The 25,617-nt window shown below is 39.7% G+C and overlaps 1 protein-coding gene across 1 annotated transcript in view; it reads left to right on the forward strand.

The window, feature by feature from the left end:
* The window catches only part of LOC104086720 (chaperone protein ClpB4, mitochondrial-like), a 41,105-nt gene extending 17,357 nt beyond the window's left edge, over positions 1–23,748 (forward strand). Inside the window, exons 4-10 of the mRNA XM_070196299.1 lie at positions 8,976–9,171; positions 13,548–13,602; positions 19,223–19,373; positions 20,065–20,373; positions 20,676–20,941; positions 21,034–21,963; positions 23,044–23,748. Coding sequence (XP_070052400.1) covers positions 8,976–9,171; positions 13,548–13,602; positions 19,223–19,373; positions 20,065–20,373; positions 20,676–20,941; positions 21,034–21,963; positions 23,044–23,352 — 2,216 coding nt within the window. The 3' untranslated portion in view covers positions 23,353–23,748. The remainder of the gene's footprint in view (positions 1–8,975; positions 9,172–13,547; positions 13,603–19,222; positions 19,374–20,064; positions 20,374–20,675; positions 20,942–21,033; positions 21,964–23,043) is intronic.
* The last annotated feature ends 1,869 nt before the right edge of the window (positions 23,749–25,617 follow it).

The raw sequence follows: 25,617 nt of genomic DNA on the forward strand, positions 1-25,617 counted from the left end.
CTTAGACATTCTTGATGAGACTGGAATGATGGGTTGCAGACCTATTGACTCTCCTATGGATCCGAATGCTAAGCTTCTGCCTGAACAGGGGGCGCCTCTTAGAGACCCTACGAGATATAGGAGGTTGGTTGGCAAATTGAATTACCTCACAGTGACTAGACCTGACATTTCTTTTCCGGCGAGTGTTGTAAGTCAGTTTATGGATTCTCCCTGTGATAGTCACTGGGATGCAGTTGCTCGCATTATTCGGTATATAAAGTCAGCTCCAGGCAAAGGATTACTATTCGAGGATCGAGGCCACGAGCAGATTGTTGGGTACACAGATGCTGGTTGGGCAGGGGCGGAGCTACAACAGTAGGTGCGGGTTCGGGCGAACCCAGTCACTTTTTCCGGAACTCTGTATTTGTATTGAAATATTTACTAAATCTATATAAATATATACTGCCGAACCCAGTAATAAAAGGGGTCTTGGTTCAACGGTAAGGGCTGTGGGTTCGCTGGGAAAGATGGGGGTTCGATTCCCGCTGAAAGCCGTGTTTTATTTTAAAATTTAGAACCCCCACACTTCAAATCCTAGCTCTGCCTCTGTGATTGGGCATGATCACCTTTTGATAGACGTTCTACGTGTGGATATTGTGTTCTAGTAGGAGGTAATTTGGTCTCGTGGAAGAGCAAAAAACAGAATGTAGTTGCTCGATCTAGCGCCGAAGCCGAATATCGGGCCATGGCTATGGCAACATGTGAGTTAGTTTGGGTCAAGCAGTTGCTTAAGGAGTTAAAATTCGGAGAAATCAACAAGATGGAACTGGTGTGATAACCAAGCTGCTCTTCATATTGCGCCAAATCTGGTGTTCCATGAGAGGACTAAACACATTGAGATCGACTGTCATTTTGTCAGGGAAAAAAAATACTTTCAGAAGATATTGTTACAAAGTTTGTAAAGTCAAATGATCAATTAGCAGATATTTTCACTAAGTCTCTTACTGGTTCTCGTATTAGTTACATGTGTAACAAGCTCGGTACATATGATGTGTATGCACCGGCTTGAGGGGGAGTGTTAGTTATGTCTAGTCCCACATTGGAATGGGAGTAATATGTACTTTGTAGACTATAGCTATAAATAGGACCTCTTGTATTATATTGAGTATCTAATATCAATAATATATTATCTCTCCTGCTTTCTCACAGAAATGAATGTCAAACTTCACAGTGGAGAAAGTCTTAGCTTTCATGATCCTACCTTGTACTGTCATATTGTGGGTGCCTTACAGTATGTCACTCTCACTCGGCCGGACTTAGCTTTTGTAGTGAATAAAGCTTGTCAATTCATGCACAATCCTACTATGAATCAGTGGGCAGCAGTCAAGCGCATACTCTGCTATTTGAAGCACACCCAACACGTGTTTTCACATTCCTATGTCTCTTATTCTCCTCTTCAAGCCTTCACACACTCAGATTGGGCAGGTGATGATCGTAAGTCCACTAGGGTTATGCCATTATCTTCGGTGAAGCTATTCTCTCATGGTCGTTCAAAAAGCAACGCATTATAGCTAGATCCTCCACAGAATCAGAGATAAAGCTTTAGCAGATGCAGCTGCCGAGCTGACTTGGATTCAGTCTCTCTTGTTTGAGCTTGGTGTTAAACTTCCCAAAGCTCCAATTCTATGGTTTGACTGCCTATCTTTCAGTAAATCCTGTGTTTCATGCACGAACCAAGCACGCGGAAATTGATTTTCACTTTGTTAGACAAAGTAGCTCGAAAGGATCTCAAAGTTCAATTTTTATCCTCCAAAGATCAGCTGGGTGATGTCTTCACAAAGCCACTAGCTTCCTCCAGATTTGAGTTCCTTCGGTCCAAGCTCAATGTGGTTTCTCCACCTCAGCTTGCAAGGGGAGTGTTATATCAACTTTGAGTCCTAGTATACTTAGGATAGAGTCGGATACCTAAACCTAGTTATACTTTGAAGTTCTTATGTAATTAGATCTCCTTAGTCCCTATCCTATAGTATATACTCATCTCTATAAATGTACGACTGCTGTACCGAATTAATACATTGAAGAGAAATTCAATCCCAAAGTTGTGTGTGAATTTATACTAAAAGGAAAGAGAATTAATCACAATGAAAATACAATCAAGCTATGCTCTATTTACAAGATCCTAGAATATTCTAGAATGTCGACAAGATTCTAATAAGAGTTAGCTCGTATCTGCGCTGGTGGGAGGTAGCAGGTATCCTGTGGAATTAGTGGAGGTGTGCGCAAGCGCCGGAACACCATGATTATTAAAAAAAATTCCCTACGAATTATTGGTATGAATAACAACAATCTCCTCTATCATGGCATGACTCCGTATTAGATGAATCAATAATTTTCCATCTGTCTTTTAAATGTGGAAACACTAGAAAAAGTTGACACATTGATTAAGAAAGTAACAAAATGATACGAGAAGTACGAATATCTTTGCGTGGGGTAATGAATGGAGTTGTTATGTCTGTTGAAGGCATGATTGGGATTAGTGATGGAGGAGGAGGAGGAGGAGGAGGAGAAAGTCACTGAAAGCTGGCAATGTACTTGTATCTTGAGAAAAATCTCATTTCTATTAGTAGGAGGATGTTTATGAACTGAGTAGACTCGGACAGGACAAACTTGTGTTTTAAGAAGTTAGGGACTAGTAGATGTCAGGAAGGAAATTTTATTTTATAGAATTTGGTGAAAAGTATAGAGATGAGTCAAAGGGAGGTTACATTTGCTGAGACGAACTTTACTTTTGGGGGGATTATAAACATTTGCAACTTTTCTTGAAAATGGGTGAGTAAAAAAAGACACAATTCTGATTAGGATTGAGGTCTGTCCTTTCCAGTAGTGTGATCATGAAGGAAGTAAGTACATCCAAACACTTCCAATTGTAGATGGTGGAGATTTTGATCTGGAAATTTTAGTGTGGACGGTAAAGTTGCAACATAGAAAAGATTGATTTATGCATTTGCCATTGATAACAATGCTTCTAGCAGCAGGATTCTAGGGTGGATGGGTTGTTGGGGCTCTATGAGTCTTCCTCGAGTGGCAGTGAGGTCTAGAAGTCTATGCAAAGAGAATTGAGTGGTACAGTCAAGTGAGACTCATTCTGTCAGCCTCTGTAATTTTTTGCGACTCTATAGCTTTTCAGTAAGTAGTTTCTTCCCTGGCTTTAATGTCATGAAGACTAGAAATAAGAGACTGAAAAATGATGGAAAAACTTGATTATTTCCTCAAGTTTGATTAAGAACTTAAACTAGTTACAATCTTGGTAAATTACAGAATATGGTGAAGTAATTCTCCTAATGTGACTCATTCATAGCAATTGAGTTAACCCAATAAATGCAAATGATTGGACGATCTCGACAAGTCCAAGTCTATCGATCTCAACAAGTTTTGCTGCCTTAATCGTGACAATATATTTAAGTTATGGTCATTGAATTTGAAAGAGTTGCTGTTGCTCTTATTTATGCCATCATACAGCTGTTCACTATGGTAGATTATGGTTTCCTACCAAGTCCAATGAAGTTGAGCAGCCTTGACAATGCCTGATGTTCAGTTTCTAAATTCTGTTCTCTCCAAAAGTAGAGGATGGACATAATGTTATCTGATTGGCTCGGAAAAAAGTTGTATGCAGGGTGAAACCTTAATAACATAATGAAACATGTAATGGTCTTTGTGCCTTTGCCTTGTTATGTCTGCTACTAGATACTGAAATTGCTGCTTGTTTGTTTATAGATATGTATAGTGTAGTCTTGTCCCACATTTGAAGAGGAGTAATATCTCCTTGTAGTGTATAGCTATAAATATGGACATCTTGTATTGTATTTATAATCCAATATCAATAACATATTTTCTCCCGTGCCTTCTCACATGGTATCAGAGCATTAGCGAGAAAAGATCGTTGTGCGTCATTCCAGCGTTAACCGGGAAGAAAGAACTTAGTCATCGTGTAATTTTTCCGGTGACCTAAGGCTTATCTAAGTGAAAGTCACTTTCTGTCGGTGTTGTGCTAAAACCAACACCACCACGAGGTAGACCACCCTCCGACTACCAACCCCTGAAATTTTATCCGGCAGAAAAGCCGCTACGCTCCTCCATGCGCCGGCAACAACTTTTCCGACGAGGGTTCCGGCCACTTTCCGGCCATTTTTTCGCGAAGCTTCTTCATGACAGTGTGCTCTCCTCAAAATTCCGAGCCTACCCATCTAATTCAAATCAAATTCCGGCCACTTTTATATTTTTCCGGCGTAAACAGTGACCTTTCTGGCCATTTTTTGAAAATATTTCTTCAGGACAGCTTGCTCGCAAAGGAATTCCGAGTCTATCCATCCTGGTTACAACAAATTTTGACAACTTTGGAATTTTCCGGCGAGCTACAGTGTTTCTGGCGTGAACAGTGTTTCCGGCACAGAACAGTGTTCTGTTTTCCTGCTGTAAACAGTGTTTTTCAAGCTATTTCTTCAGTTTTCTCACAGGAGTTACTTATTTCCACTATTTCAAGTTAACCCTACTACTACAAATTGTAGCGACATGGGAACCGATGCTTTGAATAGTCGGATGGTTTCTTTAGCAGAGTATATTGAGTTCCTTCAGTATAAAGCATGTAAGCAGACATCTTCTGAGATAGCTTCTGTTGTTCAAACAGGTAATAGCGTGACTTGTTTCTCCCAATCTTCATCCTCTGAGTCTTGGGTCATTGATTCAGGTGCATCAGATCATATTTCTGGTAACAAATCTCTTTTCACTACTATTTCGTATTCTCAATCTCTTCCAAAAGTCACAATGGCCAATGGGTCTCAAACCATGGCAACTGCAATAGGTCAAGCAAGCCCACTTCCTTCCTTACCTTTAGATTCAGTCCTTTATGTTCCCAATAGTCCTTTTAATCTCATAGCTGTTAGTCGCTTAGCCAAATCACTTAAATGCACTGTTTTATTTCTTGATGACCATGTTTTTATACAGGAACGCAGTACGGGGCGGATCATTGGTACCGGGCGTGAATCAAACGGACTTTATTACCTTATCCTTGCTAAATCACATGGACTCACATCTTGTATTCCTTCTACAACTTGTCCTGTTACTGATTCACCAGATTTATTACATAAACGGTTGGGACATCCCAGTTTGTCAAAACTTCAGAAAATGGTATCTGGTTTATCTCACTTGTCAGCTCTAGAGTGTGAGTCATGTCAGCTCGGTAAGCATACCCGCTCCCATTTCCCTCGGTGTCTTGATAATCGAGCAGAGTCACCTTTTACTTTAGTCCATTCAGATGTTTGGGGTCCTAGTCGGGTCAGTTCCACCTTAGGATTCCGCTACTTTGTCAGTTTCATTGATGATTATTCCAGGTGCACTTGGATATTTTTGATAAAAAATCGATCTGAGCTGTTTTCTATTTTCCAGACCTTCCACGCTGAAATTCAAAATCAATTTGGGGTTTCTATTCGCACATTTCGTAGTGATAATGCCCGAGAGTATTTGTCTTCCCCATTTCAGCAGTTTATGAAATCTCATGGGATTATTCATCAAACATCTTGTCCGTACACATCTCAACAAAATGGGGTAGCTGAAAGAAAGAATAGACATCTTATTGAAACTGCTCGTACCCTACTCATACAATCTCATGCTCCGTTGCGTTTTTGGGGATGCCGTTCTTACATCTTGCTATCTTATTAATCGTATGCCATCTTCAGCTATCCAGAACCAAGTTCCATTCTCTGTCATGTTTCCCCACTTACCTTTGTTCTCTCTTCCACCCCGTATCTTTGGAAGTACTTGTTTTGTCCATAACCTTACTCCAGGAACAGATAAGTTAGCTCCTCGTGCTCTTAAGTGCGTATTTGGGTTACTCGAGAACACAAAAGGGGTATCGATGCTACTCTCCTGACCTCCAGCGGTACCTTATGTCCGCTGATGTTACCTTCTTTGAAACCCAATCATACTTCACAGGTTCAGGTCATCACTTAGATATCTCTGAGGTACTACCAGTTTCATCTCTTGGAGATTCAGTCACTCCAGCTCCACCACCTACAGCTCCAGTTGTAGCTCCACCACCTATAGCTCCAGTTGTAGCTCTACCACCTATAGCTCCGGTTGTACCACCTACAGCTCCGGTTGTAGCTCCACCACCTATAACTCCAGTTCCTCCACATAATCCAGTTCAACCTTCTGCAGCTCCACCACACTTGACTTATCATCGTCGTCCACATCCAGCATCAGGCCCAGGTGATTCACGCCCCGCATCAGATTCTGCACCTACTGCAGACTTGTCTCCTCTTAGTCAACCAATTGCACTCTGCAAAGGTGTACTATCCACACTTAATCCTAATCCCCACTATGTCGGTTTAAGTTATCATCGTCTGTCGTCACCATATTATGCTTTTATATCTTCTTTGTCCACTGTTTCTATCCCTAAGTCTACAGGTGAGGCACTATCTCATCCAGGATGGCGACATGCTATGATTGACGAGATGTCTGCTTTACATGCGAGTGACACTTGGGAGCTTGTTCCTCTTCCTGCAGGTAAGTCTACTGTTGGTTGTCGTTGGGTTTATGCAGTCAAAGTCGGCCCGGATGGCCAGGTTGATCGGCTTAAGGCTCGTCTTGTTGCAAAAGGATATACTCAGATTTTTGGGCTTGATTATAGTGATACTTTCTCTCCCGTGGCTAAAGTAGCATCTGTTCGTCTCTTTTTGTCCATGGCTGTTGTACGTCATTGGCCTCTTTATCAGTTAGACATTAAGAATGCTTTTCTCCACGGTGATCTTGAGGAAGAAGTTTATATAGAGCAACCACCTGGTTTTGTTGCTCGGGGGGAGTTTAATGGTTGTGTGTGCAGATTGCGCAAGTCACTATATGGTTTGAAACAATCCCCTCGAGCTTGGTTTGGTAAGTTCAGCACAATTATTCAGGAGTTCGGCATGACTCGTAGTGAGGCTGATCACTCTGTGTTTTATCGGCATTCTGCTCCTAATCTGTGTATTTATCTAGTGGTTTATGTTGATGATATTGTTATTACTGGTAATGATCAGGATGATATTACTAATCTGAAGGAACATCTCTTTCAGCACTTCCAGACTAAGGATCTGGGTAGATTGAAATATTTTCTAGGTATTGAGGTCGCTCAGTCTAGTTCAAGTATTGTTATTTCACAGCGGAAGTATGCCTTAGACATTCTTGAGGAGACTGGAATGATGGGTTGCAGACCTATTGACTCTCCTATGGATCCGAATGCTAAGTTTTTGCCTGGACAGGGGGAGCCTCTTAGAGACCCTACGAGATATAGGAGGTTGGTTGGCAAATTGAATTACCTCACAGTGACTAGACCTGGCATTTCTTTTCCGGTGAGTGTTGTAAGTCAGTTTACGGATTCTCCCCGTGATAGTCACTGGGATGCAGTTGTTCGCATTCTTCGGTATATAAAGTCAGCTCCAGGCAAAGGATTACTATTCGAGGATCGATGCCACGAGCAGATTGTTGGGTACACAGATGCTGATTGGGCAGGATCACCTTTTGATAGACGTTCTACGTCTAGATATTGTGTTCTAGTAGGAGGTAATTTGGTCTCGTGGAAGAGCAAGAAACAGAATGTAGTTGCTCGATCTAGCGCCGAAGCCGAATATCGGGCCATGACTATGGCGACGTGTGAGTTAGTTTGGGTCAAGCAGTTGCTCAAGGAGTTAAAGTTCGGAGAAATCAACAAGATGGAACTAGTGTGTGATAACCAAGCTGCTCTTCATATTGCGTCAAATCCGGTGTTCCATGAGAGGACTAAACACATTGAGATCGACTGTCACTTTGTCAGAGAAAAAATACTTTCAGGAGATATTGTTACAAAGTTTGTAAAGTCGAATGATCAACTAGCAGATATTTCACTAAGTCTCTTACTGGTTCTCGTATTAGTTACATGTGTAACAAGCTCGGTACATATGATGTGTATGCACCGGCTTGAGGGGGAGTGTTAGTTTATAGATATGTATAGTGTAGTCTTGTCCCACATTGGAAGAGGAGTAATATCTCCTTGTAGTGTATAGCTATAAATAAGGACCTCTTGTATTGTATTTATCATCCAATATCAATAACATATTTTCTCCCGTGCCTTCTCAAACTGCTGAAAGTGCTTTTTGAGGCGTCACTCATTTTTTCTTGCTAGTTCTATAGAGCGGTAGTTAGACCGGCCATGTTGTATGGGGCTGAGTGTTGGACAGCCAAGAATTCCCATACCCAGAAGATGAAAGTGGCAGAAATGAGGATGTTGAGATGGATGTGCGGGCACACTAGGCTGGATAAGATTAGGAATGTAGATATTCGGGAGAAGGTGGACGTGGCTCCCATGGACGACAAGATGCGGGAAGCGAGGCTTAGATGGTTCGGGCACGTGCGGAGGAGAAGCATAAATGCCCCGATTAGGAGGTGCGAGACGTTAGCATTGGCAGGTACGAGGAGAGGTAGAGGACGACCTAAGAAGTATTGGGGTGAGGTGATCAGGCAAGACATGACGCGACTTCAGATCTCCGAGGACATGGCTCTGGATAGGAAGGGGTGGAGGTCGAGCATTAGGGTTGTAGGTTAGGGATGTTCCAGGGGCGGGGCTGGCCTGTTGTTGTTTCGCTGTGGGTTGTTAGTTGTTTATGTAGTTTCCTCACTATTTTCTATGGTAGTATTGTTGTTTATAGTTATTGCTTTTACATCTATTTTTCTATTTCTTACGATGTTGTTAATATTTTTTATCTTCTATTGCTGTCACTGACCTATTGACTATTGTTTATTTTTCTTCTTCTCGAGCCGAGGGTCTTTCGGAAACAGCCTCTCTACCCCTCTGGGGTAGGGGTAAGGTTTGCGTACACTCTACCCTCCCCGGACCTCACTTGTGGGATTATACTGGATTGTTGTTGTTCTTGTTGTTGTACTCATTTTTTCTTGCTGCTATTAATACATAGCGTTCTGATTCTTTTCAGACCCAGAGGGAAAGTATGAGGCACTTGAGAAATATGGAAATGACTTAACTGAACTTGCCAGACGTGGCAAACTTGACCCGGTGATAGGAAGAGATGATGAAATACGGCGCTGCATCCAAATATTAAGTCGGAGGACAAAGAATAATCCTGTTATTATTGGTGAGCCTGGAGTGGGGAAAACTGCAATTGCCGAAGGGTATGATCTGTAGCCTTTTGTGGTCTCACGGGGTGATGTATGACATGTTTTTCCTTATATTTATTTGTCTGGATCCTGGTTCAGTTGAAAACAATCCAAAAACAGTAATGGAATAGCGGATTTGTGGAGGACATTTTTTATTATTACTTGTCTACATTGATATTCTTTTGGTTGGATATGCTGTTTTAATTAGTTTTGTTGAATAATGCTGCCTGGCAAACCAAACATTGAACTTTAAAAGAGTTATGTTTCTAGAAAATATGTGCATGGAATAGCATGATTATCAGCTTAGAGAGGTTTGTGATATTTAGCAGACTGTATGTGTAATTTACAGGAAAATATCATTGCTCATACATATAGTTTCTGGATAATACATTATTCCTGTTAACTATTTGAATTGTGAGATGGGTCAGGGTGTGTTACGTGGAGTTGTTGAAAATTAGTAATTGTAGGATGGAATGAAACAATTATAATCTTTTTTGTTTACCATGGTTCCTTATGTTTATTTTTAATGAGCATTGGTGTGGTAATGAAATGTAGTTATAGCACTTCTTACTAAGGGGTTTGCCTATATGTTGCAGAATCAGGATCGTTGACAAGGTTTAGTGAAGAGTTCTGATGGATGCATTCAACATTTCTTGAAAATATATATCAAAATAATGTTGTCATTAGTGAATCACTGAATTTGTGTTAACTTCCCTATGATTTGAAACTACCTTGCCCGTAAGCCTGTAAAATTGAGGTGGCTTGCAGAGCCTTTGAATGATCAAATTTCTATTTAATAATTAATAAAATGCCAAAATTGTGGCAACTTGTAGAGCCTCTGTGTGACCTCGTTTTAACTTTTTACATAGGTCCAAGGTAGTGTTAGCTGTAATATTTGCTTGTACTTAAGAATCCTATGCAATTGGTGGCATTTTTCACGTCATCTACTTTATGCAATATGTTATGTTTCCAGCCTTCGTGAAATGGGGAGGTGTTTTTGACATATTAACTGATAAAAGTCAATCAGTTCCGTCTCTTGTAATGATCTTTTTTCCAGCAAAGGAGGCTTTTTAGTTATTACTTGTTACCAGTAGGTTATGAGATTTAGAGCCTTTGTGGTTTGGATATTTAAAAAGTTAATCAATACTTACTTTTTATTAGATCAGTTGTGCTAGTTGTAACTTACTTATCTTACATATCGGAAAAATTAGTTTGGTTTAACTGCCGGACGAATGTGTTTCTGCACTGGAAGTGAATAATTCTAAATTGATATTGGATAGTGGCTTATTTGAGTGTATCTGCAATAGAGGTATATTTTTGCTTAGACCTAGAGAAAGCATATGATAAGTTGGGAAAAAATGTCGTTTAGTGGGTGCTTGAGAACAAAGAAATTTCTACTCAAAATATACAAGTACCATAAAGGATATATATGAAGGAGTGGTCACAAGTGAGGAACCGGTGCGCGGAGATATAGAGGAGTTTCTTCTAACCGTTAGTCCATAATAGGGATCTGCCCCATAGTTGCTTACCCTGGCTATGGAATGAGTTATTCAGTAGCAAATAGGATGAAGTTTATGGGATATGCTATTCGTCGATGATATTTTGTTGTTTGACGAGGGGAAGGGCAAGAAAGTAACAATCATACCCGAGAGAGTCAATTGTTAATTGACAAAATTAGTTAGGAGCCGATCAGAAGTTGGAATTGTAGAGAAGCACACTAGAGAATAAGGATTTTACAATAGGTAGAAGTTAAACAGAAGATGTGCAATGCAAGTTTAGCTTTTGAAGTGAGGTTAGATAGGATACTAGTGTCTAGACAAAAAATTCAGATATCTAGACCCGATCTTTCAATAGAATGACATGATAGATGAATATGTAACACAATAATATGATGGCCGAATTGAAGGAAGCCCATGGAAATGCTTTGCGATAATGAGATAGCTACTAAAGTAGAACATAAGGTCTATGGAAACTGGTGAGATCAACAGGGTTATATAGGAGTAAACGCTGGACTTTTAAGACCCACAATATCGACAAGATGAGCATCATAAATATGTGGTGTCAGATGGATGTACTATACGACCCAAAAATGGTTGCGTCCAAGTCACTACATTGACAAGATGAGCATGGTAAATATGTGGTGTCAGATGGATGTATACACACCAAAAATGGCTGTGTCCATGTGAAGGTGCAAGTAGCACATGTTGATAGTAAATTGAGAGATGGCCACATTTCCATCATGTCTTTCGTAGGCTTTCCAAGTGCATTGGTTTATTGGTGAGACTATGATAACTGAAGCTGTTGAAAAGGTATGAAGTAGATCTAAAATTACATGGAGAGAAGTCATCTAGAAACACCTACAATCTCTCAGAATCTGCGTGGATTCATTATGAACATAGCACAATGAAAGCAAACTATCAAAAGCATGCAATAGTAATTAGTTAGCGTTGAAGCTTTAGTCGCTATTGCTCTTACATTAGGTTTTGTGTTTGCCAGGAGCTTTTAATTTGGTTAGAGATTTGTATATCAAATGTGAGATATAGAGACCCTCTAGTTTTAACAAACACCCTTAAGTTATCTTATAAGAGAGCAAAATAAATAGAGGATTCATATAACGATCCCAACTAGGTTGGATTTGAGGTACAGATTAGAATGATTGATATAGTTATCTAAATTTTAAAATCAACCTTATAATTAAGGCAAAGATGCTCTTAACATGTTAAGAAGAAGACGAACAAGATATTGTTTTTCCTTTTCTTTGATATAAGATATTTCTCTTCCCACCATCCTGCAAGGAGAAGAAGGTAAGAACAGTACGAAAAGAAGTGCTGTCTTTTTCAACAAGGGAAGAAGAATAAATTTCAGCCTCCAGGTGTCACAAGTAGGGCTCCCTGCCGCACATGTTGGAGGGATGAAGAACCATGGAGTTCTTAGTAAAGTGAGGCAGGGAGCAGCTTCATGTGACCCCCAGCAGCCCGATGCAGGCTTTAGCTGCACATGTTGGATGGATGAAAAACTATGGAGTTCTTAGTAAAGCGAGGCAGGGAGAAGCTTCATGTGACCCCCAGCAGCCCGATGCAGGCTTCAGTATATTCTTTTTTCGTTTCTGGACAAAGACGAAACTTATCTTTTCTTTTCTGATCCTTTTATTTATATTTTTGAGCATGTGGAGAAATATTACACAGAGGTCATGTCAACATAAAGGTCAGAAGATTAACATCCAAAAGGACAAGAGATTTAATAGAAGCGGGCATTTGGACCCTGGATTCTATGGGAGGATTACACTCTAGCTAGCAGCTTTCTCATGACTTGCTTTTTCCTTTTGTGAATAGTATGGTAACAGTTTCCTGCTTTTGCACTGAATTATTATCACTGGGCGTTTAGCCACACAGTGAAGTATTGTTTATGTATAATCACTCTGCGCACTCAATAACCTGAGATAAATTTACTTGTGGAGCTGGTTTCCAGTTTGCCTAATGCATGGTACTAAGGAAAACGAAGCTAGGTCAAGGTTAACCATGCGTCTAACATCAGTGAAGAGAATTTCCCACTGTGGTTGGATTAGAGGAGAATACTTCTTATTGAACCTAGGAGTCTTATCTTGTAAACGAAGGTAGAAAATATTTTTCCGCCAACAATAAGGGAAGTGATAATATCCTACTTTTAGATTAAGAATATTCTCAAATATCACATAGAATATGCTACAACATTCTCCTATTCAGATATGGTGAATTTAGACAATTCTAACCTATAATGAAGTCGTTTCTCTTAATACTCTAAAGTGCCCGCTCAAACTCGAAGATGGAAAATCAACTTGAGTTTGCTTATTAAAACATAGATGATTGTCATCCAGATCTCACTGGAAAATCTGCTGCTAGAGCAAGGGCTGGAATGATGCACATTACGACTAGAATAGCCTCCGGAGAGGGTGGAGCAGCAACCCAAAGAAAATGTTGGCGGGTTGGGCCGCCGGTAGACAGAAGTTATTGAGTCTCTACTAAGAGAATAGAGGTTTTGGTATCATGAGAAAAGAAGAGAGTACTTATTGATTTGATTATTGACACAACGAGAGTGTTTCTTATAAAGGATTCTTATTCTAGTGATATAAGCTCATTATTTATATTATGCTAATGATATGAATAGTGATTTTTCTCTTGTAGTTAAGTAAAGAATACTCCAAAATATCATATAAAATATTTTACATATTCTCCTATTCAGATACAACGAGACTAGGCAACATTAACCTATAATTACTTTGATGCTTTTGGTATTCTAACATGGTCTTTAGTCTTTAAAAGAAATCAGGAAAAAGATAAGTGAAAGATGGTATCAGCCAAATCTATGACACTTAACCTCGGAATGATTATGCTTTCTGCTCCTCATCCATGCAGGTTAGCTCAAAGGATAGTCCGTGGTGATGTTCCTGAACCTTTGATGAATCGGAAGGTTATAACTTTTCTTCCTTGGTCTTAATTTGATTGAGTTTATTTTATTGTGAAAAGGTCAAGTGATTGTGCATGTGCAAGAGCTTGGAAGATGGCCTTTGCGTAGTGTGCATTGGATTGCTTTCTCTTCAATTTGAAAAAGATAGTATCTGGGAAAGGCATGTCTTGAAGAAATAAATCAATGGTTGAAAACCTGTTGCCTTTCTCTTGAGAATTATGAGCCGTAACTTGTTGCTTACTGCAAATAGTTCTGTTTCTCGTGTTGCAGTGATTCATTTGTATGACGCCAGTATTATTGGATCATAATTTTCTTTTCAAGATATGTCTGCTAAAGACAGTTGATGTAGTCTTTACTCAAATGAACGACCGTGGCTAAGTAAAATATTGTTTTAATCATTTCTGGGAGCAATTTCAGTCGAGTTTGATACTAAGTGAGATATGCATAACAACAACAACAACAACAACATACCCAGTATTATCCCACACTGTGGGGTCTGGGGAGGGTAGTGTGTACTGTGTACGCAGACCTTACCCCTACCTTGTGAGGATAGAGAGGTTGTTTCCAATAGACCCTCGGCTCAGGAAAGCATAAGCACCACTTCCGGCCATTTTTTGAAAATCTTCCTTCAGAACAGTTGGGTCGCTTGGTAATTCCGATCCTACCCCTACTGTTTTCATTTCATTCCGAAAATTTTGAGTTTTTTCCGGCAGCTACAGTACTATTCCGACAGCTACAGTAGATTCCGGCAGCTACAGTATTTCATTATTCTGTTTCTGTGTTTCCGTACACTGCTTCAGTGGATTACAGTTGATTCTTTCTCCTATTTGGTAATAATTTGCAACAATGTCTTTGGGATTTGATGCTTTTGAGTCTAGAAACATGAGTTCTGGAAGCTCTAGTGCTATTATTACCTCGGAACCTTTAATGGGAGGTTCAAACTACTTAGCTTGGGCTTCATCTGTCGAGTTATGGTGTAGAGGTCAAGGTGTTCAAGATCATCTAATCAAACAGTCTAATGATGGAGATGAAAAGGCAATAGCACTTTGGGCAAAAATCGATGCTCAGTTGTGTAGCATCTTGTGGCGATCTATTGATTCCAAGTTGATGCCCTTGTTTCGTCCATTCCAGACATGTTATTTGGTTTGGGCAAAGGCACGGACCTTATACACTAATGACATATCTCGCTTCTATGATGTGATATCACGGATGACAAACTTAAAGAAGCAGGAATTGGATATGTCTACTTACTTGGGTCAAGTACAGGCAGTCATGGAGGAATTTGAGAAGTTGATGCCAGTTTCTGCTAGTGTGGAAAAACAACAAGAGCAGCGACAAAAGATGTTTCTCGTTCTTACCCTCGCTGGACTTCCTAATGATCTTGATTCAGTACGCGACCAGATTTTGGCTAGTCCGTCTGTCCCTACAGTTGAATTATTCTGTCGATTACTCCGCCTTGCTGCAGCACCAAGTCCACCAGTGATCTCATCACAGATACTTGATTCCTCTGTTCTTGCATCTCAGACAATGGATGTTCGGGCATCTCAAACTATGGAGCATAGACGAGGAGGAGGTCGTTTTGGAAGATCTAGACCCAAGTGTTCTTATTGTCACAAACTTGGACACACTCGTGAAATGTGCTATTTCTTACATGGTCGTCCACCCAAAAATGCTTACATTGCTCAGACCGAGACTCCAGGTAACCAAGGATTTTCTTTATCTAAAGAAGAATATAATGAGCTCCTTCAGTATCGAGCAAGTAAGCAGACATCTCCACAAGTAGCCTCAGTTGCTCAGACTGATACTTCTGTTACTGGTAATTCTTTTGCTTGTGTTTCCCAGTCTAGCACTCTTGGCCCATGGGTCATGGACTACGGCGCTTCTGATCACATCTCTGGTAATATATCACTTTTGTCAAATATTGTATATTCACAGTCTCTTCCCACTGGTACTTTAGCCAATGGATGTCAAACTAAGGCAAAAGGAGTTGGACAAGCTAATCCCTTGTCTTCTATCACCCTAGATTCCGTTCTTTATGTCCCTGGCTGTCCTTTTAGTCTTGCATCTGTTAGTCGTGCCCTCCATTGTGGTATATATTTTATTGACGATTCTTTTATTATGCAGGACTGCAGTACGGGACAGACAATTGGTACAGGACGTGAATCAGAAAGCCTTTACTACCTTAACTCACTCAGTCCTTCCACAACATGTCTAGTTACAGATCCTCCATATCTAATCCACAGACGTTTAGGACATCCGAGTTTATCCAAACTTCAGAAGATGGTGCCTAGTTTATCTAGTTTGTCTACATTAGATTGTGAGTCGTGTCAACTTGGGAAACATACCCGAGCCTCCTTTTCGCGTAGTGTTGAGAGTCATGCAGAGTCTGTCTTCTCCTTAGTTCATTCTGATATATGGGGTCCTAGTAGAGTCAGTTCATCCTTGGGATTTCGTTATTTTGTCAGTTTCATTGATGATTATTCAAGATGTACTTGGCTTTTCTTAATGAAAGATCGTTCTGAGTTATTTTCTATATTCCAGAGTTTCTGTGCTGAAATCAAAAACCAATTTGGTGTTTCTATTCGCATTTTTCGCAGTGATAATGCCTTAGAATATTTATCTTCTCAATTTCAGCAGTTTATGACTTCTCAAGGAATTATTCATCAGACATCTTGTCCTTATGCCCCTCAGCAAAATGGGGTTGCTGAGAGAAATAATAGGCACCTTATTGAGACTGCTCGTACACTTCTAATTGAATCTCGTGTTCCGTTGCGTTTTTGGGGCGATGCAGTTCTCACAGCTTGTTATTTGATTAATCGGATGCCTTCATCTCCCATCAAAAATCAGATTCCGCATTCAGTATTGTTTCCCCAGTCACCCTTATACTCTCTTCCACCTCGTGTTTTTGGGAGCACGTGTTTTGTTCATAACTTAGCCCCTGGGAAAGATAAGTTAGCTCCTCGTGCTCTCAAGTGTGTCTTCCTTGGTTATTCTCGTGTTCAGAAGGGATATCGTTGTTATTCTCCAGATCTTCGTAGGTACCTTACGTCAGCTGACGTCATATTTTTTGAGTCTAAACCTTTCTTTACCTCTGCTGACCACCATGATATATCTGAGGTCTTACCTATACCGACCTTTGAGGAGTTTACTATAGCTCCTCCTCTACCTTCGACCATAGAGGTTTCATTCATACCAACCGTTGAGGAGTCTAGTGTTGTTCCCCCTAGTTCCCCAGTCACAGGAACACCACTCTTGACTTATCATCATCGTTTGTGTCTTCCATCAAGCCCAACTGGTTCTCGTCCTGCACCTGACCCTGCTCCTGCTGCGGACCCTGCTCCTAGTACATCGATTGCCTTCGGAAAGGTATACGGACCACACTTAACCCTAATCCTCATTATGTCGGTTTGAGCTATCATCGTCTGTCATCTCCCCATTATGCTTTTATATCTTCTTTGTCCTCGGTTTCCATCCCTAAGTCTACAAGTGAAGCGTTGTCTCATCCAGGATGGCGACAGGCTATGAGTGACGAGATGTCTGCTTTACATACAAGTGGTACTTGGGAGCTTGTTCCTCTTCCTTCAGGTAAATCTACTGTTGGTTGTCGTTGGGTTTATGCAGTCAAAGTTGGTCCCGATGGACAAATTGATCGACTTAAGGCCCGTCTTGTTGCCAAAGGATATACTCAGATATTTGGGCTCGATTACAGTGATACCTTCTCTCCCGTGGCTAAAGTGGCTTCAGTCCGCCTTTTTCTATCCATGGCTGCGGTTCGTCATTGGCCCCTCTATCAACTGGACATTAAAAATGTCTTTCTTCACGGTGATCTTGAGGATGAGGTTTATATGGCGCAACCACCTGGTTTTGTTGCTCAGGGGGAGTCTCGTGGCCTTGTATGTCGCTTGCGTCGGTCACTTTATGGTCTAAAGCAGTCTCCTCGAGCCTGGTTTGGTAAGTTCAGCACGGTTATCCAGGAGTTTGGCATGATTCGTAGTGAAGCTGATCACTCTGTGTTTTATCGGCACTCTGCTTCAAGTCTCTGTATTTATCTGGTAGTCTATGTTGATGATATTGTTATTACTGGCAATGATCAGGATGGTATTACCAATCTGAAGCAGCATCTCTTCCAGCACTTCCAAACTAAGGATCTAGGCAGATTGAAGTACTTTCTAGGTATTGAGGTTGCCCAGTCTAGCTCAGGTATTGTTATTTCTCAAAGAAAATATGCTTTAGACATTCTTGAGAAGACGGGGATGATAGGTTCCAGACCTGTTGACACTCCGATGGATCCGAATTCTAAACTTATGCCAGGATAGGGGGAGCCGCTTAGCGATCCTGCAAGCTATAGGCGGCTGGTTGGGAAATTAAATTATCTCACAGTGACTAGACCCGACATTTCTTATCCTGTGAGTGTTGTAAGTCAGTTTATGAATTCTCCCTGTGATAGTCATTGGGATGCAGCTGTCCGCATTATTCGATATATAAAATCGGCTCCAGGCAAAGGGTTACTCTTTGAGGATCGAGGTCATGAGCAGATCATTGGATACTCAGATGCTGATTGGGCAGGATTACCTTCTGATAGACGTTCTACGTCTGGATATTGTGTTTTAGTATGAGGAAATTTGGTGTCCTGGAAGAGCAAGAAACAAAATGTAGTTGCTCGGTCTAGTGCAGAAGCAGAATATCGAGCAATGGCTATGGCAACATGTGAGCTAGTCAGGACCAAACAATTGCTCAAGGAGTTGAAATTTGGTAAAATCAGTCGGATGGAACTTGTGTGCGATAATCAAGCTGCCCTTCATATTGCATCAAATCCGGTGTTCCATGAGAGAACTAAACACATTGAGATTGATTGTCACTTCGCCAGAGAAAAGATACTTTCAGGAGAGATTGCTACAAAGTTTGTGAGGTCGAATGATCAACTTGTAGATATTTTTACCAAGTCTCTCACTGGTCCTCGTATTGGTTATATATGTAACAAGCTCGGTACATATGATTTGTATGCACCTGCTTGAGGGGGAGTGTTAGTTTACAGCATGTATATAGCGTAGTATTGTCCCACATTGGTAGAAGAGTAGTATGTCCTTGTATAGTATAGCTATAAATAAGGACCTCTTGTATTGTATTATTCATCTAATATCAATAACATATTTTCTCCCGTGCCTTCTCACAATAAACGAGAAGGTACAGCACCAAAAGCCATATATGCATAACACTGCACTCAAATGTCAAACTAAATATTGATCATCTAAGCTAGTCCGATGAGCTATTCTCTTTTCTGAACCCCCCAACCCCTCTCTCAGCAAAGGGGTAGGAGAAAAGGAAACGAACCACCTCATTCTCTAAAAAAGCTCTCTTTTCTGAACCCAACCCCTCACTCAGCAAAGGGGTAGGAGAAAAGGAAACGAACCACCTAATTCTCTAAAAAAGAGTGGAACTAAATTATGATGCCTCCTAAAGTAAAGTAGTTGGACATAAGTTTCTGAAGTTTCAAATTTGAGAGTGGGATTCCGAGGAAAGCCTTCTGTAGCTTGAACCTTAATTGTCTATTAGGATTTGTTAATTTCGACTTTTAAGTGCTAATACTGTAAGTTGATTTCCTTTTTCTTTTCATTTTATTTAGTTGATATCTCTCGATATGGGTGCCTTGCTTGCTGGTGCAAAGTACCGTGGAGATTTTGAGGAAAGGCTGAAAGCTGTTTTAAAGGAAGTCTCTTCATCCAATGGGCAGATAATATTGTTTATTGATGAGATACACACTGTAGTTGGTGCAGGTCTGGTGCTTTTTTTTAATATCCATTTCCCCATGAAGGAAAAAGTTTATTTCTACCGACTGGTTAGAAAATTTGCCAACTATAATCTTTCTCTCAAAGATCAAATCTCTATTATTTATTGAGTTCGATATTAAAGAAAAGTGCTGACTCAAACTGCTTCTCTGCTTTCAAATCTCATGGGTTGTGGACAGCAAGTAGTGACTGCTCTTTTTGTTGGATGATTTTTCTCCTTGCTTAATTCAATCTTAAACAATCCAAAGTTCATGGGTTAATTCATTTGATGTCACTGGGAAACACTAGTTCTTCTCTAGTGAGGTTAAAAAGCACTATTGCTTCGTGATTGTGTTTTAGGTGATCCATTTTTAAATTTGAGCCTGGAGCTAGGAAATGCTTGAACTAAAGTTTACTTTTCTGTTAATTTGAGCCTGGACCTCGGAAATGATTGGAGTAGGTTTATTTTTCTGTTCCATAAAGCTGATTAAACATTACTGATGATGTCCTTTATGTATGCAACCGGGTAAAGGAGAAGGTACCTTTACACCCAAGATATAGTTTCTGTTTGTAGCTGGCTTATATTAGCAACTAATTCAGCGAATGTTACTTGGTTAAATTATGTTGATATGTTATATTCTAAAAGAATTATTTGTTTATACCTTCCTAATCATTGTGTTTGCTTATGCTTTGTGTCTAGGAGCTACTAGTGGGGCCATGGATGCAGGAAATTTGTTGAAACCCATGCTTGGTCGGGGTGAACTTAGATGTATCGGAGCAACCACTTTGAATGAATATAGGAAGTACATTGAGAAGGACCCTGCTCTGGAGCGCAGATTTCAACAAGTATATTGTGGCCAACCATCTGTGGAAGATGCAATTTCCATCCTCCGTGGATTGCGTGAACGATATGAGCTGCATCATGGTGTTAAAATATCAGACAGCGCTCTTGTATCAGCTGCAGTTCTTGCAGATCGATATATCACCGAGCGATTTTTGCCGGACAAGGGTAGGCTAACTTATCCTTAGAACTGCAAGTTGTCTGAAATACTTGCTTTTCATTCCTATAAAATTCTTGTGAACGTTTTTCATGATATCTTCAAATTAATACAACAGCCTAGTGTTACTTTTACATAATAAGAAAGTTACAGGGGTACAAGTAGCTTATTTTTATGGCTTCTTTAGATGTTTTATTGCATTGAATGGATCAATTGATCCAGATTTCAAGCTTCTTCTAAATGTTTTTAGCTGTGTGTGATCTGGCATACGTTACTTGGGGCTTTTCACTTATACTCAGTTCTTGCTTTTCAGCCATTGATCTTGTTGATGAAGCTGCTGCAAAACTAAAAATGGAAATTACTTCAAAGCCAACTGAATTGGATGAGATAGATAGAGCAGTGCTAAAGTTGGAAATGGAGAAACTCTCCCTGAAAAACGACACGGATAAAGCATCTAAAGAAAGACTTAACAAGCTAGAAAATGATTTGAAGTCCCTTAAGGCAAAGCAAAAAGAGTTAAATGAACAGTGGGAACGCGAGAAAGATCTGATGACACGTATACGTTCTATAAAGGAGGAGGTAAATTGCATCTTTCGTTGATGAGGTCAAATCAAAATTGCAGTTTTTCTTTGTTTTCTCATGATTACTGTTCACTTTTTTTCGTTGTGTAGATTGACAGGGTGAACTTAGAGATGGAAGCTGCTGAACGTGAGTATGACCTGAATCGTGCTGCTGAACTCAAGTATGGCACCCTAATCTCCCTTCAACGGCAGCTAGGAGAAGCAGAGAAAAACCTGGCCGACTACCGGAAGTCTGGGAGTTCGTTGCTTCGTGAAGAAGTAACAGATCTTGATATTACTGAAATTGTTAGCAAGTGGACGGGTATACCACTATCAAACCTTCAGCAGTCTGAGAGGGACAAGCTTGTCTTTTTAGAGAATGAACTTCACAAAAGAGTTGTTGGTCAGGATATGGCAGTAAAATCTGTGGCTGATGCAATCAGGCGATCTCGGGCAGGCCTGTCCGATCCAAATCGGCCCATTGCAAGCTTCATGTTCATGGGTCCCACTGGAGTTGGCAAAACTGAACTTGGAAAGGCTCTTGCTGCGTACCTTTTCAATACTGAAAATGCTCTGGTGCGTATTGACATGAGTGAATACATGGAAAAACATGCTGTTTCAAGGTTGGTTGGTGCACCACCAGGTTATGTTGGATATGAAGAGGGTGGGCAACTCACTGAAGTGGTCCGTCGGAGGCCTTACTCTGTGGTCCTTTTTGATGAAATTGAGAAAGCGCATCATGATGTTTTTAACATTCTCTTACAGTTGTTGGACGACGGAAGAATAACTGATTCTCAAGGGAGGACTGTTAGTTTCACAAACACTGTTGTAATAATGACATCAAACATTGGGTCACATTACATTCTTGAGACTCTGCAAAACACTCGAGATAGCCAGGAGGCAGTTTATGATGCGATGAAAAAGCAGGTTATTGAATTGGCAAGACAGACTTTCCGGCCTGAGTTCATGAATCGGATTGATGAATACATTGTTTTCCAACCTCTGGACCTTAAGCAAGTTAGCAGAATTGTTGAGCTCCAGGTAATACAGATCTGTAATCTGTTGAATTCTGATTCTCCTGACTTCATACGTTTTTCTTCTGTGTTGTTTTCTGTTTGCTGCAGTGTCATCTGCTTTTTGATTACTTTGACTTTAAGAGCTTTATAAGCACTACAGCAGTTTACTGTTTGTGCGTTATCTCTGTTAATTTCAGTTTCTCAGTGTGAGAGCAAAAAAATGTTTTAGTGTGCATTAGATCTCAGAAAAGGGAGCCTTGGTGTATCTGGTAAAGTTGCTGCCATGTGATTAGGAGGTCACGGGTTCAAGCCGTGGAAACAACCTCTCGTAGAAATGCAGTGTAAGACTGCGTACAATAGACCCTTGTGGTCCGGCCCTTCCCCGGATCCCGCGCATAGCGGGAGCTTAGTGCACCAGGCTGCCCTTTTTGTGCATTAGATCTCAACATTACACAAAAGTACATCTCATTCACTTGGTGGTGGTCGTCCTAGTTTTTCCTCCTTGCTGCTTTCTGATGAGTGCATGGTTGAGTATGTCAAGCTTGAGAACTGCATCGCATGCTGTCTAATGTCTTCTCTTGCAGTAGTTTTCTAACAGAGTATGATGTAAAATATATCATTTCATCTGGTGGTTAAGCTTTCTCCAAGATGAAATATAATTTGATATCTGTTCTTTCTGGTTCTTTATTTGGGGAAAGTGTTTGGCTATTTCTTTATTTTAACCTTATCATCGCATCTGCAGCCATAGCATAACCTTGGTGAGGTTCATGGGAAAGAAAGTTACTGAGGCTACCTGACAATATCGTTAACTGAAAATATTTGTAGAACAAAACTGTGTGTGTTTTCATTATCATACTATATTAGTTGCTCTCTTTTATCTTTATTTCGTCCATCTTCTCTGTTTGAAGAGATTTTTCTTCTGTTTCATGAGATAATTCGAGGTGGAACTACTAAGTGCTATGTATTACATGCGGCTGATTATCTATTTCATTTTCTATAAAACCTTCTCTCTATCGTGAGAAAGCGAAGGTCTCCCTCTGAAGTTATACTGCTGATATTGGAGTTTCTTAGAACCTGACAAGTTTATCTCTTTTTCTCTTTGCAGATGAGAAGGGTGAAAGACAGACTCAAACAGAAGAAAATTGATCTTCATTACACGCAGGAAGCTATCAGTCTACTGGCGAATATGGGTTTCGACCCTAACTATGGAGCTCGACCTATTAAACGAGTGATTCAGCAGATGGTTGAGAACGAAGTAGCAATGGGTGTTTTAAGAGGAGATTTTTCGGAGGAAGACATGGTTATCGTTGATGCCGATGCTTCTCAGGGGAAGGACCTTCCTCCCGAGAAGAGACTGTTGATACGAAGAATTGAAAATGGTTCCAACATGGATGCCATGGTTGCCAACGATTGACATTTCGTCACAGAAGGTGTACATATATGATGTAGATGCCTGGGTGTGGATCTAGTTTGTAAAATTTAACATGAATAAATGAAATAGTATAGTTGTCGTGTTTCTGTCCAGCTGAGGGTGATAGCAATCTATATCTATCTATCTATCTATCTATATCTATATATATATATATATATATATATATATATATATATATATATATAAAGTTGGGACAATAAAAGATGAGTTGGCACCTCTCTTTGGCCAAGGATCCTATTTATCTTTTTTCTCCTTTTTTTGGAATTTTTTCTTAATTTCTATTTATCTTATCTTACTCTCTTTTCTATTCTTTATTGTAAAAAACGTTGTAAAAAATGTCTCACCAGTTACTATTCCAGCCTTTCATATTCCTCCTCATTGTAACTGATCATTCCATTAGTATTCCTCATAATGGTTCCTACTTCTAACTTTTAGTACTATAAGAAAATGAGCTCTAATTTAGGTGCAGTTGTAGCTGTCGTTTTTTGCCATTTGCTTTCAAGAGTTCCCAACTACATTTCAATTTATCTTTTCTTTCCCAGTACTTCAAGCTTCCTATTAGAATGCATGTGAGTCATTTTGCGGCAGCCAAATCGAAAGAGGACACCGTAAACTAAATTTCCTTACTATTTTCTAAGTATGTTATGTTATAGAGGTCTTATATATATCATTCCACAAATTTTCAATCATCATCTTATAACTATTTCGAAAAATTGAAATGAGCTTTAATTTAGGTGCAGCTGTAGCTGACGTCTTTTGCCATTTGCTTCCAAGAGTTCCCAACTACATTCCAATTTATCTTTTCTTTCCCAGTTCTTCAAGCTTTCTATTAGAATGCATGTGAGTCATTTTGCGGCAGCCAAATCGAAAGAGGACACAGTAAACTAAATTTCCTTACTATTTTCTAAGTTTGTTCTGTTATAGAGGTCTTATATATATCATTCCACAAATTTTCAATCATCATCTTATACCTATTTCGAAAAATTAAAATGAGCTTTAATTTAGGTGCAGTTGTAGCTGTCGTCTTTTGCCATTTGCTTCCAAGAGTTCCCAACTACATTCCAATTTATCTTTTCTTTCCTAGTTCTTCAAGCTTTCTATTAGAATGCATGTAAGTCATTTTGCGGCAGCCAAATCGAAAGAGGACACAATAAACTAAATTTCCTTACTATTTTCTAAGTTTGTTATGTTATAGAGGTCTTATATATATCATTCCACAAATTTCCAATCATCATCTTATAACTATTTCGAAAAATTGAAATGAGCTTTAATTTAGGTGCAGCTGTAGCTGTCGTCTTTTGCCATTTGCTTCCAAGAGTTCCCAACTACATTCCAATTTATCTTTTCTTTTCCAGTTGTTCAAGCTTTCTATTAGAACGCATGTAAGTCATTTTGCGGCAACCAAATCGAAAGAGGATACAGTAAACTAAATTTTCTTACTATTTTCTAAGTTTGTTCTGTTATAGAGGTCTTATATATATATCATTCCACAAATTTCCAATCATCATCTTATAACTATTTCGAAAAATTGAAATGAGCTTTAATTTAGGTGCAGTTGTAGCTGTCGTCTTTTGCCATTTGCTTCCAAGAGTTCCCAACTACATTCCCATTTATCTTTTCTTTTCCAGTTCTTCAAGCTTTCTATTAGAATGCATGTGAGTCATTTTGCGGCAGCCAAATCGAAAGAGGACACAGTAAACTAAATTTTCTTACTATTTTCTAAGTTTGTTCTGTTATAGAGGTCTTATATATATCATTCCACAAATTTCCAATCATCATCTTATAACTATTTCGAAAAATTGAAATGAGCTTTAATTTAGGTGCAGCTGTAGCTGTCGTCTTTTGCCATTTGCTTCCAAGAGTTCCCAACTACATTCCAATTTATCTTTTCTTTCCCAGTTCTTCAAGCTTTCTATTAGAATGCATGTGAGTCATTTTGCGGCAGCCAAATCGAAAGAGGACACAGTAAACTGAATTTTCTTACTATTTTCTAAGTTTGTTCTGTTATAGAGGTCTTATATATATCATTCCACAAATTTTCAATCATCAGCCTATACCTATTTTGAAAAATTGAAATGAGCTTTAATTTAGGTGCACCTGTAGCTGTCGTCTTTTACCATTTGCATCCAAGAGTTCCCAACTACATTCCAATTTATCTTTTCTTTCCCAGTTCTTCAAGCTTTCTATTAGAATGCATGTGAGTCATTTTGCGGCAGCCAAATCGAAAGAGGACACAGTAAACTAAAT

The sequence above is a fragment of the Nicotiana tomentosiformis genome, chromosome 2, assembly GCF_000390325.3.
Source record: "Nicotiana tomentosiformis chromosome 2, ASM39032v3, whole genome shotgun sequence".
Classification (NCBI taxonomy): Eukaryota; Viridiplantae; Streptophyta; class Magnoliopsida; order Solanales; family Solanaceae; genus Nicotiana; species Nicotiana tomentosiformis.